The sequence below is a fragment of the Oryctolagus cuniculus genome, chromosome 11 (genome assembly GCF_964237555.1).
Source record: "Oryctolagus cuniculus chromosome 11, mOryCun1.1, whole genome shotgun sequence".
NCBI lineage: Eukaryota > Metazoa > Chordata > Mammalia > Lagomorpha > Leporidae > Oryctolagus > Oryctolagus cuniculus.
This window is the reverse complement of record NC_091442.1, coordinates 90738317-90756377: the sequence shown is the minus strand read 5'-3', so window position 1 is coordinate 90756377 and position 18061 is coordinate 90738317. Positions and strand designations below refer to the sequence as shown.

General features: G+C 37.1%; 1 protein-coding gene across 6 annotated transcripts in view; it reads left to right on the top strand.

The window, feature by feature from the left end:
- Positions 1-18061, top strand: part of CEP290 (centrosomal protein 290) — a 91108-nt gene that overhangs the window by 50668 nt on the left and 22379 nt on the right. For all 6 annotated transcript variants that reach the window (XM_070052680.1, XM_070052676.1, XM_070052679.1 and 3 more), the window contains 10 exons: positions 715-981; positions 2876-2983; positions 3627-3826; positions 5280-5493; positions 6491-6628; positions 8680-8901; positions 9218-9340; positions 10736-10881; positions 11582-11737; positions 16710-16833. In XM_070052680.1, the coding sequence (XP_069908781.1) occupies positions 715-981; positions 2876-2983; positions 3627-3826; positions 5280-5493; positions 6491-6628; positions 8680-8901; positions 9218-9340; positions 10736-10881; positions 11582-11737; positions 16710-16833 (1698 nt within the window). The remainder of the gene's footprint in view (positions 1-714; positions 982-2875; positions 2984-3626; positions 3827-5279; positions 5494-6490; positions 6629-8679; positions 8902-9217; positions 9341-10735; positions 10882-11581; positions 11738-16709; positions 16834-18061) is intronic.

Below are 18061 nucleotides of genomic sequence, written 5' to 3'. Positions count from 1 at the left end.
ACCTGGTCCTCTAAAATTCTAATTTTGTATTCAGCTGACTTTTTTTATGATTTATTTATTTATTGGAGAGACAGACTTACAGAGAGAGAGGGCGAGATAGAGATCTTTCATAAGCTGGTTCACTCTCCAAATGGCCACAGTGACCAGGGCTAGGCCAACCAAAGCCAGGAGCCATGAGCTCCTTCTGAGTCTCCCACAAGGGTGGCAAGGATCAGGAACTTGGGCCACCTTTTGCTACTTTCCCATGCTATTAGCAGGGAGATGGATCAGAACTGGAGTAGCCAGGACTCAAACTGGTGCCATATGGGATGCCAGCGCTGCAGGCTGCAGCTTAACCCGCTATACCATAGTACCAGCCCTACTCAGCTGACTCTTAACGGATTATTCTAGTGCCCAGATAGCAGGCCAAAATAAGAGATTATTTATTATATTTCTTTCTCAATCTTGTACCACTACACAGCTATAGGATCTAAAGTATCCAAATTTAATTCTATCATCATCCTAAAAGTGGTTTTTAACACATATTAAAATGTACATGCAAGTAATTGTATTATCACCTTCAAATAGTCAGTTTCATATTACTAAAATCAGATGGCTGCTAAATATGCAAAAAATAAGTGAAATTCTTTTTTTTGTTTGTAACTAACTGAAATTCAGATAATGTGTTTTAAAGGAAATAACATAAATTAATAATTTACTATGATTTGATTACAGAAGCTTAAAGAAAAAGAATCTGCTTTACGGTTAGCAGAGCAAAATATTCTGTCAAGAGATAAAGTAATCAATGAACTGAGGCTTCGATTGCCTGCTACTGCAGAACGAGAAAAACTTATTGCTGAGCTAAGCAGGAAAGAGGTGGAACCAAAATCTCATTACACGTTGAAAATTGCACACCAAACCATTGCAAATATGCAAGCAAGGTTAAATCAAAAGGAGGAAGTATTAAAGAAATACCAAAATCTTCTAGAAAAAGCCAGAGAGGTATTTTATATTATGTTATGCTATTTTATTTATTATCTTGTTTTTTAGTCAAATGCCAATTATTATTCTGCCTTAAGTGGGAGTTCATCTGTTGTTTTCAAATGATTCTATTTAGGAATTATAACTTTCACTTGATTGGGTTACAGATCTACCAGAAGAACTGGCAGTTTGTATAGATGTATATTTTTTCTCTTTTTTTCCCCCAAAGGAAACTTTATTTAATAAGTACGAATTTCATAAGTACAACTTTAGGAATATAGTGATTTGTCGCATCATACCTGCTCTCCCACCCCCATTCCCACCCCACCTCCTCCCTCTCCCATTCCCAGTCCCATTCTCCATTATGAAAAAACAACAATAACAAGAACAATTGAAAAACAAAAACAAAAAAACTGTCCTTAGTAGTAAGACAAGGGCTGTTCAAGTCATTTCTGCTCAAAGTGTCAATTTTGCTTCTACAGATTGCCTTTTAGGTGCTCTGTTAGTTATCACAGATCAAGGAGAACATACAATATTTGTTTCTTTGGGACTGGCTTATTTCACTAAGTATGATGTTTTCCAGATTCATCCATTTGGTTGCAAATGACCAGATTTCATTTTTTACTGCTATATAGTATTCCATAGAGTACATAGCCCATAATTTCTTTATCCAGTCTTCAGTTGATGAGCATTTAGGTTGATTCCATGTCTTCGCTATTGTGAACTGAGCTACAATAAACATGGGGGTGCAGATAACTTTTACTTGCTGATTTTCCCAAGAGTGGGATGGCTGGGTCATATGGTAGGACTATATTCAGATTTCTGAGGTATCTCCAAACTGATTTCCATAGTGGTTTTACTAGTTTACATTCCCACCAAGAGTGGAATAGGGTACCTTTTTTCCCCACACCCTCACCAGCATGTATTGTTTGTTGATTTCTATATGAAAGCCATTCTAACTGAGGTGAGGTGAATCGTCATTGCAGTTTTGATTTGCATTTCCCTGATCGCTAATGATCCTGAGCATTTTTTCATGTGTCTGTTGCTCATTTGGATTCCCTCTTTTGAAAAATGTCTGTTTAAGTCCTTTGCCCAACTCTTAACTGGGTTTTTGTTTTGTTGTGGAGTTTCTTGAATTTCTCTTTAAGGAGTAACTAAATCAGGAATAGGTATCTTGGTGAAACCATATGATTTTGAAAAAAAGATCAGTTATGTTAATAGGTAAGGATTGAGGACATCACATAAATCTGTCTTGTTAGAACCATCAAAACATTTTTAAAATTCAGTTAAAATTATATTTACTAGAACTTTGGCAGAAAAATCTAACCTTTAAAAAATTTTCTGGAAACAAGTTAAAAGATGATAGATACATGTTATTCTTTTTTAAAGATTTAGTCATTCATTCATTCATTCTAAAGGCAGAGTGACAGAAAAGGGGAGATTATTCACTAGTTCATTCTGCAAATGCTGACAGAAGCCAAGACTAGCCCAGGCTGAAGCCAGGATCCAGAATTTACAATTGAGTCTCCCATGTGGGTGTCAGGAATGCAGTTTTTTGGGCCATCATCTGCTCTCTTCCCAGGTACATTAGTAGGAAGTTGAGTAGGAAGCCTGGACTGGGACTGGCACTCCAATATGGGAAAATGGCATTGTGAGTGGCAGCTTAAAATGCTGTACCATAATGCTAGCCCAAACTACATGTTTTTCCAATGTTAAGATAATCTAAGGCTAAGCTTGTCAACTTGAACATGTAGAGGATATGCATACCGGTATAAATGCATACATGCTGAAATTGTTACTTCTCTGCTTCATAGGGATTGTAGAAGATTGAAGATAATAAAATATTTAAGATCTTTGGAATGTGAATTTGTTTGAATCACAATTTAAGATTTGGTTTTGATTTCTTGTAAAACAGGAGCAAAGAGAACTTGTTAAGAAACATGAGGAAGATCTTCATATTCTTCATCATAAACTAGAAGTACAGGCTGATAGTTCCCTCAATAAATTCAAACAAACAGCTTGGGTAAGAGTCTAAGAACTTTGTTCTTAGACTATTCTATTAGTTCTATTATATGAACTATATAATTTGAAATATATAATTTGAAATTTAGCTCTTTTTTTTTTTCAGAGTAAAAGTTTCCTCATTTTTTTATTGCCAGAGTAACCTGGAAACACAACTAAATAGTCCTCTTTCTACATCCAAGTCTTCCAATAACTCATTGCTGCTCACAAAATCATGCTTATACTCCTTAGCCGTGGACTGAAATCTTCAATGATCTGACCTGAGTCTTTTTTCACATATTCTACTCGTTATAATGTAACCTACCTAACTGCTTTCCATCTTCCAAATTTCACTCATCCTTGACTCTTTTGATCATTTTGTACATATGAAACGACATATCTCTTGACATGCAACCTTATCATCCTGGAGCCTTACCTCATTAATTCAGTCAACATGTATTCACCTTTTCCTACATGCAGACACTTTGCCAAATGCTGGAATACATCAATATCTGTTTCCTATCTTTAAGCCTTCATTGCCTATTAAAGTATTAAAATTTGCATTAGATACTATGTTTTTATCATTTAAGAAGCTGAATAAGATTATGGAGTATGTCTGAGATTGGATTATACGTGTCTATAGCTAAAATGTTCATATTTCATAGGATTTAATAAAACAGTCTCCTACTCCAGTTCCTACCAAGAACCACTTTATTCGTCTGGCTGAGATGGAACAGACAGTAGCAGAACAAGATGATTCACTGTCTTCACTTTTGGCCAAACTAAAGAAAGTATCACAAGAGTTAGAGAGACAAAGAGAAATAACTGAATTAAAAATCAAAGAATTTGAAAATATCAAATTACAGTAAGTCTTAAAAATTTATTTTGAAAACAAATGGGATAATGTTATAATGAAGATATATATATATATATATATATATATATATATATGTTTGCTGTGCTAGGCACTTTTCTAACACCTTTAAATGTGGTATCTCCTGTTTTTCCTCAGGACTACTGATGACATGTTATCATTTTCCTCATTGTTCAGATAGGAAACTAGACCTCAGGAATGCTCAGTAACGTGCTCAAGAGGAGTAGGAGAGACACAGTGTGATAGTCATCAGTCTGATTCAAAAACCTATCCAGATTCTTCTCCAGAGTCTTGGTTTTTATCTCTTGGGTGTCAGTGATGCCATCTTTAAAATGGAAATGACAGTACTAATCTTGACTCTTTGAAGGTGGTTGTGTGAAAACAATTGTGTGGTTGTGTGAAGTAATTTGAAAACTGTACTAATCATATATAAATACAGAACTTTAATTTTGCATTTATGATAGTATGGGCACATAATACTCCATAAATATTTGTTTCTTATTAATTGTAGTGACAGTAGAATGTTTCTAGATCCTCTGTGTTAGTGATTCTAAACTTTCTTCAAGCAATGTATTAGAACATAGATTTTAAATCTAAAATAGGCTTCTACTTATACAGTTTCTAATCACTGTACAGCTATTTCTCTGAGTCTCTATTCTCTTTTCTGAAAAAATGAGAAAGTTAACCTGCTTGATATGTAATTGTATTTCAGTGCTGAGCCTTATTAGACCCTTTGGTTGTTTACTCATTTATCCGAGATGCCTCTGACAAAATTAACGTGTATTGGTTAACACATAAGGAATTACCACTTTTTCACAAAAGAAAATTGAATTAACAGCAGCATGTGGTATATTTTTAATCTACTTTCCCAGTCAAGTCTTCCCCATGAGCTAGTATAGTAATTTTATATGCTACTTTGGAGGATAAAATTACTTGTGCATCTGATTCCTAGGTATAGGAAATAATCATCTTTTAAAAAAATATTATTTATTTGAAAGGCAGAGTAACAGAGAGGCAGAGGCAGAGAAAGAGAGAGAGAGGTCTTCCATCGGCTGGTTCACTCCCCAAGTGAACCAGCTGGAGCTGGTCCTATCTGAAGCCAGGAGCCGGGAGCTTCCTGCAGGTCTCCCACGCTGGTGCAGGGGCCCAAAGACTTGGACCATCTTCTACTGCTTTCCCACGCCATAGCAGAGAGCTGGATCGGAAGTGGAGCAGCCAGTACTTGAATTGGTGCCCGTATAGGATGCTGGCACTGCAGGCAGCGGCTTCACCCACTACACCGCAGTGCCAGCCCCCCAAATAATCATCTTTTGACACTTTGTATGTTTAATTTTTTGTCAGATGAAATATTTGAAGTAGCTGTTTTGTACCTCTGTAAAATGTGTAGCAATTGAAGTATTAATTCCAGCAACCACTCTATTAAATACAATCTTATTTAATTCAGGCTTCAAGAAAACCATGCAGATGAAGTGAAAAAAGTGAAAGCAGAAGTAGAGGATTTAAGGTGTCTCCTGGCCAAGTCACAAAAGGAGTCACAGAGTTTAAAGTCTGAACTTCAAGCTCAGAAGGAAGCAAATGCAAGAGCTCCAACAACTACAATGAGAAATCTAGTAGAACGACTAAAGAGCCAACTAGCTTTGAAAGAGAAACAACAAAAAGTAAGTGAAAAGAGAAAATTGCTAACATTTAGGAAAGGTGGTAGAGTAGATCTATAAATATGTAAAAATATACTTGTAAAAGTTATATATGTATATTGTATTGTATATATAGATCTATAAATATGTAAAAATAAACTTGTAAAAGTTATATATATGTATATTGTAATAAAATATATGAACTTATGCTATTTTTAGGCAATTTTTTTCAAGGCAATTCTTTTAAATAGCCTTACTGAGTGCTATTTCTAAATGCAAATATATTCCAACTTATCTTTTTGTGTCATCATTGATGTATAGATTTTCTGTAAGAAATAAGGGGAGTTCTTAATTATATTTTATGTTACTGAAGCTGTTTTGAACAATTAAGCCATGTTGAATGATTTGAGGGATTCAGAAGAAAACAATTTGAGGGATTTAGAAAGAAGGAGAAATTAAAGATAGGGCCACAGAGATGGTTTTGTGGAGAGGCATTTGGTCAGTGGATTGTCTGGTTTGTTAGGTTTGTTTTGGTCATTTAGCTTAGATTAAATGTACTGAAAATGTTTTAGAAGGTGTGACTATTGTACTGTGTTAACTAATAAAAGTTATTGGCAAATTTAAGACATTTCTACTCCTGTAACTTTCCTTGCCTACCTATATTCAATTAATTTCACATGGAAGGATGTACTAAGTGAATAGTTAAGATAAATAACTAACCTTGGATATTTGAAAACAAAACATGCTTGGGTTTTGTGATGCAAATTGCTTCATTTAATTCTGGGTTCTCAGAAGCATTGCTCAGACCTTGAACTCTCCAACTCAATTTGTAAAGAATTGAGTATAATTACTGAAGGAAATTCATTTGAAAAATTTTAGTTGTATGTGAATTGTGTTTTAGTACATGGCATTTTAAGAAAATAGTGGAAAGAAGTTAACCTTGTTTATTTTTTTGTTTTATATTGTTTATATAAAATATCAATTTTCATTTTAAAACTTATGTATGATGTCAACTTTTTAGGCACTTAGTCGAGCTCTTTTAGAACTCCGGGCAGAAATGACAGCAGCAGCTGAAGAACGTATCATTTCTATAACTTCTCAGAAAGAGGCAAACCTCAATGTTCAACAAGTTGTCGATCGGCAGACCAGAGAGCTAAAGGTGAACAACAAAACAGTCATTAATATAACAAATGTAAAAAAAATTTTTAATTCCAACTGGGAGAAAATCCACTTCGATATATAGTAATTTTGATAATAGAAAATTTATAATAAATATAATGGACATATACACACAAAGCCACTTGAAACAAAAAGTATCTTTATGGTACTCATATTGATTATCATCTTGAGAATTAGAAAAGTCTAGGCCATTATGAAATATTCTTTTTAATAGTAGAATTAGATTAAGAAGCATTTTACTTAAGATTTTTTCTTTTAGACTTTTTTTAGAGCAATTTTAAGTTTACAGTAAATTGAGATGAAGGTACAGAGATCTCCTGTGTGTCCCCTGCAATCCTATATGTAATAGCTTTTTCCTCACATCCTCCATCAAGGTGGGACTTTGTTTCAACTTGAATTTCAACTGATGAATCAGCACTAATACATTGGGATTGCCCTAAGTCTTGATTTACATTAGGATTTGCTCATAGTGCTGAATGTTCTGTGGGTTTAGAAAATGCATAATGACAGGTATCTATCATTTTATCTACCATACACAGTATTTTCTCTGGCATACAGATCCTGTATTCTCCTCTTGTTTATTCCTCTCTACCCACTGCCAACCCTGGGATTCTGTATCCACAGTTCTATTTTTTCTAGACTGTCTTATAGTTGGAATCAAAGAATATCCTTTTCAGATTGACATTTTCACTTAGTAATGTATTTATTTTTACCTCTAAATAATATTCCATTATCTAGATATATCATTCCAGTATGGGATGCAGGCCCTGCAAGCAGTGGCCTAACCTGCTGTGCCACAGCATCAGCTCCTCAAATTTTTTAAATCTCCTGTTGTACCTTTTGAGATTATGGTCATGGTTGACAGTAAAAATTCATTAAATAAATAAATTTATGAAGAGAAATAGCTTTTGTTGGTCTCTGTTTCAATACATTTCTGTTGGACTAAAATATCATCTCCTAGGAATTCTGCATAATTTTCTAGTCCTTTTTCTCAAAGCCTTGTCTGACTCCTCTGGGACAGCTGTGTTTTTCTTCTAAGAATGTTATAATAATTCTGATTTCTCATTAGTATTATTAGAAATACGATGTCTTGTAATAGTTTATTCAATAAAACATATGTTTATTCGCATCTACTGTCTTAGTATCGCAAGTTATCCTTTCATGTCTTATCCTACAAAGATTAGAAACTACTCAGATTTTTTTATATTACTCTTCTGCTTCACAGTGTTTAAAACATTGCCATAGACATTGCCGGGTATGTGTTTCTTTAATTAATTCATCCATAATGGAGCATTTGTTTGATAAGTTTTGCATTTAGGTGTTGAAGATCGATTACTTGTTTATTTATTTATTTTTTGCTTCAAAATAATCTTGGTTCATTTAGATGAACATAGAAAAATATATGTAGTTTTTTTTCCTGTATACTAAGATTGAATTTTTTCTTTTTTTTTGCTTTTATTTATATAAATGTAACAGATTTCATATATTTCATATGCATAGTTTTAAGAGCATAATTATACTTCCCACCCTACCGCCCCCACCCCCACCCCCACCTCCACCTCATTTCCACTTTCCCTCCTCCTTCTTTTTTTTTTTTTTTTTTGACAGGCAGAGTGGACAGTGAGAGAGAGAGACAGAGAGAAAGGTCTTCCTTTTGCCGTTGGTTCACCCTCCAATGGCCGCCGCAGCTGGCGCGTTGCGGCCAGCGCACCGCGCTGATCCGACGGCAGGAGCCAGGTACTTATCCTGGTCTCCCATGCGGGTGCTGGGCCCAAGGACTTGGCCCATCCTCCACTGCACTCCCGGGCCACAGCAGAGAGCTGGCCTGGAAGAGGGGCAACCGGGACAGAATCCGGCGCCCCGACCGGGACTAGAACCCGGTGTGCCGGCGCCTCTAGGTGGAGGATTAGCCTAGTGAGCCGCGGCGCCGGCCCTCTTCCTTCTATGGTATGATTTCTGTTTTGTGTAGCTTTTGTCATTGATACTTGAAGAAGATTTGGGAATAAGAACTTTTTTTTAATCTCTCATTAGTCACAAATTGAAGATTTAAATGAAAATCTTTCAAAGTTGAAAGAAGTTCTTAAAACAAGTAAAAACAGAGAAAATTCACTAACTGATAATTTGAATGATTTAAACAATGAACTACAAAAAAAACAAAAAGCCTATAATAAAATACTTAGAGAGAAAGATGAAATGGATCAAGAGAATGGTGAACTCAAAAGGCAAATTAAAAGATTAACCAGTGGATTACAGGTAATTTTATATTTAAACCAGATAATGTCTTTGATTCTAATATATAGATAGCAGTGTATGTATACTTTTTAATTTTATCTATAATATTTGGTAAAACTTGCTTTCAGATAATTTTAATTATTATAATGAATTCCTTTAGTCAATTCTATTGTATTTTTAGATTTAGAGCATATCTTATAAAATACAGGAGGAGCTGTCATGTTATTTTACATAGTAAGAGTAGTGATAAATTTAAAAAGTTGCTATAGTGGGAATATTTATTGTGTTTTTGTTGGATATTCATTTGTAGAATGTAATGTATCTTATTTTTTTTCAGAGCAAGGCCCTGATAGATAATAAACAAAGTTTAATTGAAGAACTTCAAAAGAAAGTTAAAAAACTAGAAAGCCAACTGGAAAAAAAGGTAGATGAAGTAGAAATAAAACCTATGAAAGAAAAGGTATGTAAAGAAATACATTGATTAATAAGTTTAAAATAGTTATGGGCTAAGTTAAATATATAGTTGATGAACAGATAGTGTTCTGTGATAATTTGAAGACCTTATACCTACTACAAGTGTTACTGGTACTGGATAGTGTAGAGCTTACTTGAGGGGACGCCTGTAGTGTAACTTTTATGTAGAATTTGCTGTGTCATCTTCCTGATGACATTGTAACACCTCTAAAGTCTCTACACACCCTACATATCCAATAGACTATATTTATCATTTTTCCCAAAAGTAATCATTGACACAATTGCTGCTTTTGACTTTTGGCACAGAAAGATGAGCATTTTAAGACCTCTACTTTGACCCAATATGACTTTTATGTGCTTTGATAGACTGAAATATTACTTCAGAATTAATCATGTGATTTAGAATATACCCAATATATGCAATAGCAATCAATATCCAGTCTTCTTGCAGATGGAGTCTATTATGTGAGATAAATTGTTTACTTTTTTTTTAGAGGTTAACCTGTAAATTGTTTTGTAATAAAATTCACAAATAGAAATAAGCCAAAAAAAATCTAAAATTGGCCAGAATGCATGTAATTAAATTTGTATGAACAATGAACTAGAGATAATTTGTTGATTATATTGAAAATACCAAAAGTGATGTAGGGAATATTGGTATTAACGGTAGTATTTGACACTAAAGAAGGATACTATGAAGGAGCTATGGTTAACACAAATTTTTATTATAAAATTTATCCGGAAAATATTCAGTACCTGTGAAATAATTTCCATAGCAAGAAATGATTTTTTTCTCATTTCATTATCGATTTTTGGTTCCCTTCCTCCCAGTCCACCGATTCAACCAACATAAACTAAATTGTAAGATTAATGAGCATAAATAGAGGTTTTTAGTTTTTCCCTAATTTATTCATTGCTTCTATTTCTGGTTCCTGAAATAGTCCCTGTCCTACACTTAACACTAAATAAATACCTGTTGAATAAGTGAAAAAATGTTCTTGATGACTTGTAGGGACTCTGATGCTGGGACTCTCATGGGATAACAATGTCACAAAGTAACAAGGTTACTTTGGTCATTTAGTATGAGATTTTTTTAATTAGACAACTTTACTCATGATCATCTGTAGTAGTATGTTCATTTAAAGATTCCTTAAGAGTGTTGCCATTAGTCAAACCTATCCCCCGATTTCTGTCTGTCAAATGATAGAATACAGCATGTGCAGACTGAAGGACATTTGTTTTGCTTATGAGTTGTCATGCTCCAAGTTCTCAAGAAGTAGTGGTTTATGAGTTTTCTAGGTAAATTGTTATTGATAAATTTTAAAATCAAATTAAAAAAATAATATTGGTAATTTTCTAACTCATTTGTTATTATTTATAGAGTGCTAAAGAAGAATTGATTAGGTGGGAAGAAGGTAAAAAATGGCAAACCAAAATTGAGGGAATTCGAAACAAGTTAAAAGAGAAAGAGGGGGAAGTCTATACTCTAACAAAGCAGCTAAACACTTTAAAGGATCTTTTTGCCAAGTGAGTTTGAATTTCATTGTATAACCATGTATAAAATTTTGTATTGACCTGGTAGTTTATATAGTTTTAATTTAGTTGGAAATATGAGAAATTTTCTGGTTTAAATTATCATTTATTAGTAATAGGTCACACTTTACTCTCTCTCTCTCTCTCTCTCTTTTTTTTTTTTTTTTTTTTGACAGGCAGAGTGGACAGAGAGAGGGAGACAGAGAGAAAGGTCTTCCTTTGCCGTTGGTTCACCCTCCAATGGCCGCCGTGGCCGGTGCGCCGCGCTGATCCGATGGCAGGAGCCAAGTACTTATCCTGGTCTCCCATGGGGTGCAGGGCCCAAGCACTTGGGCCATCCTCCACTGCACTCCCGGGCCACAGCAGAGAGCTGGCCTGGAAGAGGGGCAACCGGGACAGAATCCGGCGCCCCTGACCGGGACTAGAACCCGGTGTGCTGGCGCCACAAGGCGGAGGATTAGCCTAGTGAGCCGCAGTGCCAGACTTACTTTACTTTCTGTAAAATACATTTTAAATGTATTTTAGCAATTACAAATTGAGCTTCCTGTTGTGTTTAAAATATATTAGTTTATACCAAATGTAAAATGGTACATAATTGTCATACATTTGTCTGATAAGTAGATTGCAGTTTTATAAATTTAACAAGCCAAGCAGTGAATGACATATTTTCATGATTGTACATTAAATTCCACAGAGCTGATAAAGAAAAACTTACTTTGCAGAAGAAACTGAAATCAACTGGTGTAACTGTTGATCAAGTTATGGGAATACGAGCTTTGGAGTCAGAAAAAGAACTGGAGGAATTAAGAAAGAGAAATCTTGACTTAGAAAATGACATATTGCATATAAGGTGGGCTATTATATGGAAATATGGTACCATTATAATGAAGGAAAACTGGTTGATTTACAGACTTGGAAATCATGTATGTTGTTGGAAGCTTGCATTTTTTTGTCTTTCCCTCATAAGGTGAGCTGTTTCTGGGTCTTTGTATGTTATGTAATTTTGGATTGTATTCCTGAACTTTTTAATACTACATTATAAAACTTTGGTTCTTATTTAAATACTATGGAAATTGTAGATATTTTTGTTTAGCATGCAGTCAGTCTGGTTATGTCTGTCCACAAGTTCCAGCCTCCTTTCTCTCTGCGGTGGTTTCAACATCAATTCTGTTTTCAAAGTCTTTATGTTTCTATTAACATCTGTCCTACCTGTACATCTCCCATTTAATAGTCAAATTTGATAGACTGTGTCAATAGACTATTCATATTCATTGCTCAGAATCACTGGTATTCTAATTGGGATCAGATCCATACATGAGCAGCACAAAAGTAATGTTTGGATATGAAGATTTGTACCCTTCGTAAATGTACCAGACGTTTTCTCTTCAAAGGGCTAACACTAGTGCTTCTGTATTAATGTCTACTATTAATGTCAGTACGAATGTTCTGTGCACATATCAATGAGAACTTCAAAAGCAGACTCTCAAGAGCTTCTAACCCATATCCTGTGTTCTTTTCTTCTTTGTTAGTATGTGTGTTTGTATGTGTGCCTCTTTCTTTCTTTGTGTATGTGTGTGCTTGCTCATTTAAGGAGAGAGAGAGAGAGAGAGAGGGAGAGAGAGATCCTATCTGCTCCTTCACTCCCCAGTTGCCTTCAATAGTCAGGACTGAGCCGTAGCTAAACCCAGGAGCCAGGAACTCAATCCTGGTCTCTCAATCCAGGTCTCTCATGTGGGTGGCAGAGATCCAACTACTTGAATCATTTGCTGCTTCCCAGGACCTATACTGGCAGGCTGCTGCAATCGAGAGCCAGAGCCAGGAACCAAACCTTGGCACTCTATTATGGGATGTGGATGTCTATCTGGAGTTTCACACATGAGGACAAACATGCATCCCTGTTATTGTCTTTTAAATCCTTCAGAATTTTCCTTTATAAGAAAGAAAATAATGATTGAGGAATTCTTTTGATATCTCTTTAAAGTTAATGTCTCGTAGTCCCAGAAATGAATCATTCCTCTCCTTGTTTTGGAGGAAGGGGTCTCAAATATGTTCAAAACAAAATGCTTTTATTCTCCTTTGTAGCTTTTACAATGATCAAATAATTAGTTTTGAAGCCTTCTAATATTGTAGAGACTTTTTTTTCCTGATAGTGTGAAACTAGTGGGCTTTGTAACTGGAGATTTTGTATAACAGATTAAAATTTTCTTCTCTCCAAATACAATAAGTTTAAATATCTGGATTTCAAATCCAAATATTAAATGGAAAGAAAATGACATACTTATAATTTACTTTATTTTTTAAAAGATTTATTTATTAGGCCGGCGCCGTGGCTCAGTAGGCTAATCCTCCGCCTTGCAGCGCCGGCACACCGGGTTCTAGTCTCGCTTGGGGCGCCGGATTCTGTCCTGGTTGCCCCTCTTCCAGGCCAGCTCTCTGCTGTGGCCCGGGAAGGCAGTGGAGGATGGGCCAAGTCCTTGGGCCCTGCACCCGCATGGGAGACCAGGAGAAGCACCTGGCTCCTGGCTTCGGATCAGCGCAATGCACCCGCCGCAGCGTGCCGGCCGCGGCGGCCATTGGAGGGTGAACCAACGGCAAAGGAAGACCTTTCTCTCTGTCTCTCTCTCTGTCCACTCTGCCTGTCAAAAAAAATATATATATATATATTTATTTATTTAAAACAGAGTTACAGAGAGAGGAAGTGACAGAGGTCTTCCATCTGCTGGTTCACTCCCCAGATGACCGCAACAGCCAGAGCTGTGCCGATCTGAAGCCAGGAACCAGGAGCTTCTTCTGGGTCTCCCATGTAGGTACAGGGACCCAAGGATTTGGGTCATCTTCTACTGCTTTCCCAGACCTTAGTAGAGATCTGGATCAGAAGGGGAACAGCCAGGACTAGAACCGGTGCCCAAATGGGATGCCAGCACTTCACGCCAGGACGTTAACCCGCTGAGCCACAGCGCCGGCCCCACAGTTTACTTTATAATCACAAGCATAACCCTGCACTAAGTAAAAATTCAACAAGTAGTAAGTAGAAAAATCACTATTCTTTAAGAGTATAGACAAGGGGCCGGCGCTATGGCGCAGTGGGTTAACGCCCTGGCCTGAAGCGCCAGCATCCCATATGGGTGCTGGATTCCAGAGACCTGGCTGCTCCACCTCTGATCCAGCTCTCTGCTGTGGCCTGGGAAAACAGTAGAAGATTGCCCAAGTCCTTGGGCCCCTACACTCGCGTGGGAGACTAGAAGAAGATCCTGGCTCCTGGCTTCGTATCAGTGCAGTTCCAGCTGTTGTGGCCAATTAGGGAGTGAACCAGCGACGGAAGACTCTCTCTCTCTGCCTCTCCTCTCTCTGTGTAACTCTGACTTTCAAATAAATAAATCAATCTTTTAAAAAAGTATAGACAAAGGCTGTAGCAATATGTCAATTTCTCTCATATACATTACATATTTATGTACTCTCTATATTAGTTACCACAAATCAGTGAAAACATTATATTTGTCTTTTGGGGACTAACTTATTTCACTAAGCATATGGTTTCAATTGCATCCATTTTATTGCAAAAAACAGGATTTGATTATTTTCTATGGTTGAGTAATATTCCATAGTGTATAAATACCACAGTATGCCATTTTAAAAATTAAAAAAAAATAAAAGAAAGGGGAGGAGGGAGGGTGGGAGCATGGGTTTGAAGGAGGGTAGGGTGGAAAGTATTATCATGCTCTGAAATCTGTATATATGAAATACTTGAAATTTGTTCACCTTATGTAAATAAAATAAATAAAGGGAAAGAGGACAATTCAAGAAATGAAAACCTTAACAGAAACAGAGACCAAAGTGAATGTTCATGTGTAAGAGTGGGTTTAGCCGGCGCCGCGGCTCACTAGGCTAATCCTCTGCCTTGCAGCGCCGGCACACCGGGTTCTAGTCCCAGTCGGGGCGTCGGATTCTGTCCCGGTTGCCCCTCTTCCAGGCCAGCTCTCTGCTGTGGCCCAGGAGTGCAGTGGAGGATGGCCCAAGTGCTTGGGCCCTGCACCCCATGGGAGACCAGGAGAAGCACCTGGCTCCTGCCATCGGATCAGCGCGGTGTGCTGCCCGCAGCGCACCAGCCGCGGCGGCCATTGGAGGGTGAACCAACGGCAAAGGAAGACCTTTCTCTCTGTCTCTCTCTGTGTCCACTCTGCCTGTCAAAAATAAATAAATAAATAAAAATAAAAGAGTGGGTTTAGTGGGACCAGCATTGAGTAGAGGGTAAAGCCACAGCCTGCAATGCCCACATCCTATATGGGCTCTGGTTCACGTCCTGGCTGCTCACTTCTGATCCAGCTCCCCACTAACAGCTTGGGAAAGCAAGTGGAGGATGGTCCAGGAGCTTGGACCCCTGCTACCCATGTGGGAGACCTGGGAGAGTCTCCTGGCTGCTGGCTTCAGTCCCTACCAAGTCCGGCCATTGTGGCCATCTGGGTAGTGAATCAACAGATGAAAGATCTCTTTATCTCTCTCCCTCTCTCTCTGTAACTGTGACTTTCAAATAAATAAATAAACAAATTATTTTTAAAGGTGGGGAGATGTTTGCCCAAGTAAAGGTGTTAAGTAGGAAGTCAGATATGAGCTTATGTGCATGTGACAAAGGCCTAAGGAGACATTTAGGTCCAGCATATGCATCTCAAAGTCATTGCAGTATTTGCATCCTGCCCTGCCCCTTCTTCTGGATAACCTGCCAGGTGGGGGTCACTGCCCCTTCTGCCTGATATCTGCATTTCAAATATCCTGCTCTGGATCCTGATCCTGATCCTCCAGGGGGTCCTGCCCATCCTTCCTCTAAGCAGGTCGATGCCAGCCAGGCTTCCCCCTGTCTGATAACTTCAGGGGGAAAATTCAGATAGCAGTTTTTAGTATTTACATCCATAAAGTCTTTTATTTCAGGAGGAGATGTGAGAAGACAAAGACCCATCCCCTTAAAAACCCCTGGCCTCAACCAGACTGTGCTCAGCCCTCTGCCTTTATGCTGAGCCGCCCGCCTGGCCTGCCCAGGTGTACTCTCTCCACTCAACCATGTAACCCCACTCTCCCCCAGTCTGAGCGACTGGGAACTCTCTCTCAGGTTCTGTCTGGAGAGGTGTCCATCTGTTCTTACGGATGTCTCTACCCTAATAAACCTTGCTATTTGCTTTCCACTTACTCTCTGTCTCATGCCTGAATTCTTTCTTGCGTGAAGACAAGAACCCTAGCGTTCACCGGTAACAAAGGTAGATTCATAGACAGTAAGGGTTGGTTAGATATGGTTGTGCCTGATTATGGAGGATCTTCTAGGCCAGGTTAGATGAGTTTAGTCTTTAAGTGACAGATGATTTTCTGAAATCATTAAGAGTTTTTGTAGATACTTAACTTCTTAAGATGGGCCTAGATAATATGTAATTATTATTCAGTGTTTTAAAATTAGAGAGCATTCTGCATAATTCCATATAAATAAGTGCATGTTCTCTTAAAATGTTAATGTTATTTGTATAAATCAAAACACACCTTTAACTCATAGTTTAAAGGAGCCTTCAGTGAATTCTCTGAAGAGGATTGTTTTATAAGATCAATTTGATATCCTACTTTATTTTGTACAATGTTTGGAAGTTTTGAGAAATTTAGTATAGTGTTAGTAAACATGTGTTTTTCTTCCTTCCTTCCTTTCTCTCTTCTTTCTTCCTCCCTTTACCTTGCTCACTGTCTCTACCTGCCTGCCTGTCTTCCTTCCTTCTTTCCTATATTTCATTATAGTAAAACAGGGTTAACTTGAGGCCTGAATAGTAAGAATGTGTGGTTGTTGTCCGCAGGACACAGCAAGCTCTTCCTCGAGATGCTGTTATAGAAGATCTGCGTTTACAAAACAGATACCTCCAGGAAAAACTTCACGCTCTAGAAAAGCAGCTTTCAAAGGATGCGTATTCTGGGCCTTCAGTAAGTGTACATCTTGGTTTTTTCTTCTGTTTTTAAACACATAAAAGTGAAACCAACTTCCCCTTATCTGGCCAAAAGCATTCGACTGCTCTCATTAATATTAATAGAGTAAATTCATCTTTTATTTTTCCTATACAATGACGTATAATAACTTATGTAATCCTTTCTAGTTTAATAACAATAAACTCAAGTTTCTTAAGCTTTATAGAAAACAAATGTTTTCTACAAGCTTTAAATGTAGTTAATGTTATGAATTTTCTGGTGCCAGGAGCATATAGTTAAATAAAATAGGAAAATATGTGGCAGTACTATTTCCATTCAGATGTATGTATATGTTTCAAGTTTCTAAAGATTCACTGATGATAATATACAATTATTTTTTGGATCCTATTTTAAATAGTGTATCTATGTCTTTATTTTCCCTCTTTCTTATTCTTGGTTGTCTGCCTCGTCTTCTAATTCAGGCAAATCTGGTATGTGACACAACTGTGCTTTCTACCCTGTTAGCAGTGTTAATAAATACACACTTAGTATTTTTCACAAAATGACACTTTATTGGGAACAAACAAATCCATATTATGTACACAATTTAGAATGGGAACAGAATAAATATTGGTAAAAGCTTTTATCACTGAGTACCTAGTAATATGGTTATTACTGTAATAGAGAGAAACCAAGCAGATATCGGAGATCCTACTGAGTTCAATCAATCTGCGTCAAGAATAAATAACAGGGGATGCTAGTGGAACTTCGGGTGTAAAATATTTACTTCCTTCTCCAACATGTCATCCTTAACTGGAGCTAAGGGGCCACTCTCCTTCCTTCACAAATTTACCTTGAGAATAGCAAGGGAGCTCCTCCAGAGCTCACAGCTTATTGTGAAAACAAGCTGCCAGATAGGATGGAGAACTGTGAATGGGGTCTTTTGATGTTTTTTTGTCCCTGCCTGGTAATCCATTGCCAGTCTGATTGTTAATTTTTTTTTTTCCTTTGATATTGAACTTAAAGCCAACTACCACCAGTCCTTTTTGGGTTTTCCTCTCTTGGAAGCCCCTCTCCACACCACTCTGGCTGGAGGTCCTTGATTCTAATAAATACTTTTAAATCTCAAGCAAACAAACAAAAAAGCAAAAAGGATAAACAATAAGTTAATTTAGCTTAGCTAGTGATAACTTGGCAGAATTTATCTCCAAGTTTTGAATATGAGCCATGTCCTAATATTGAGAAA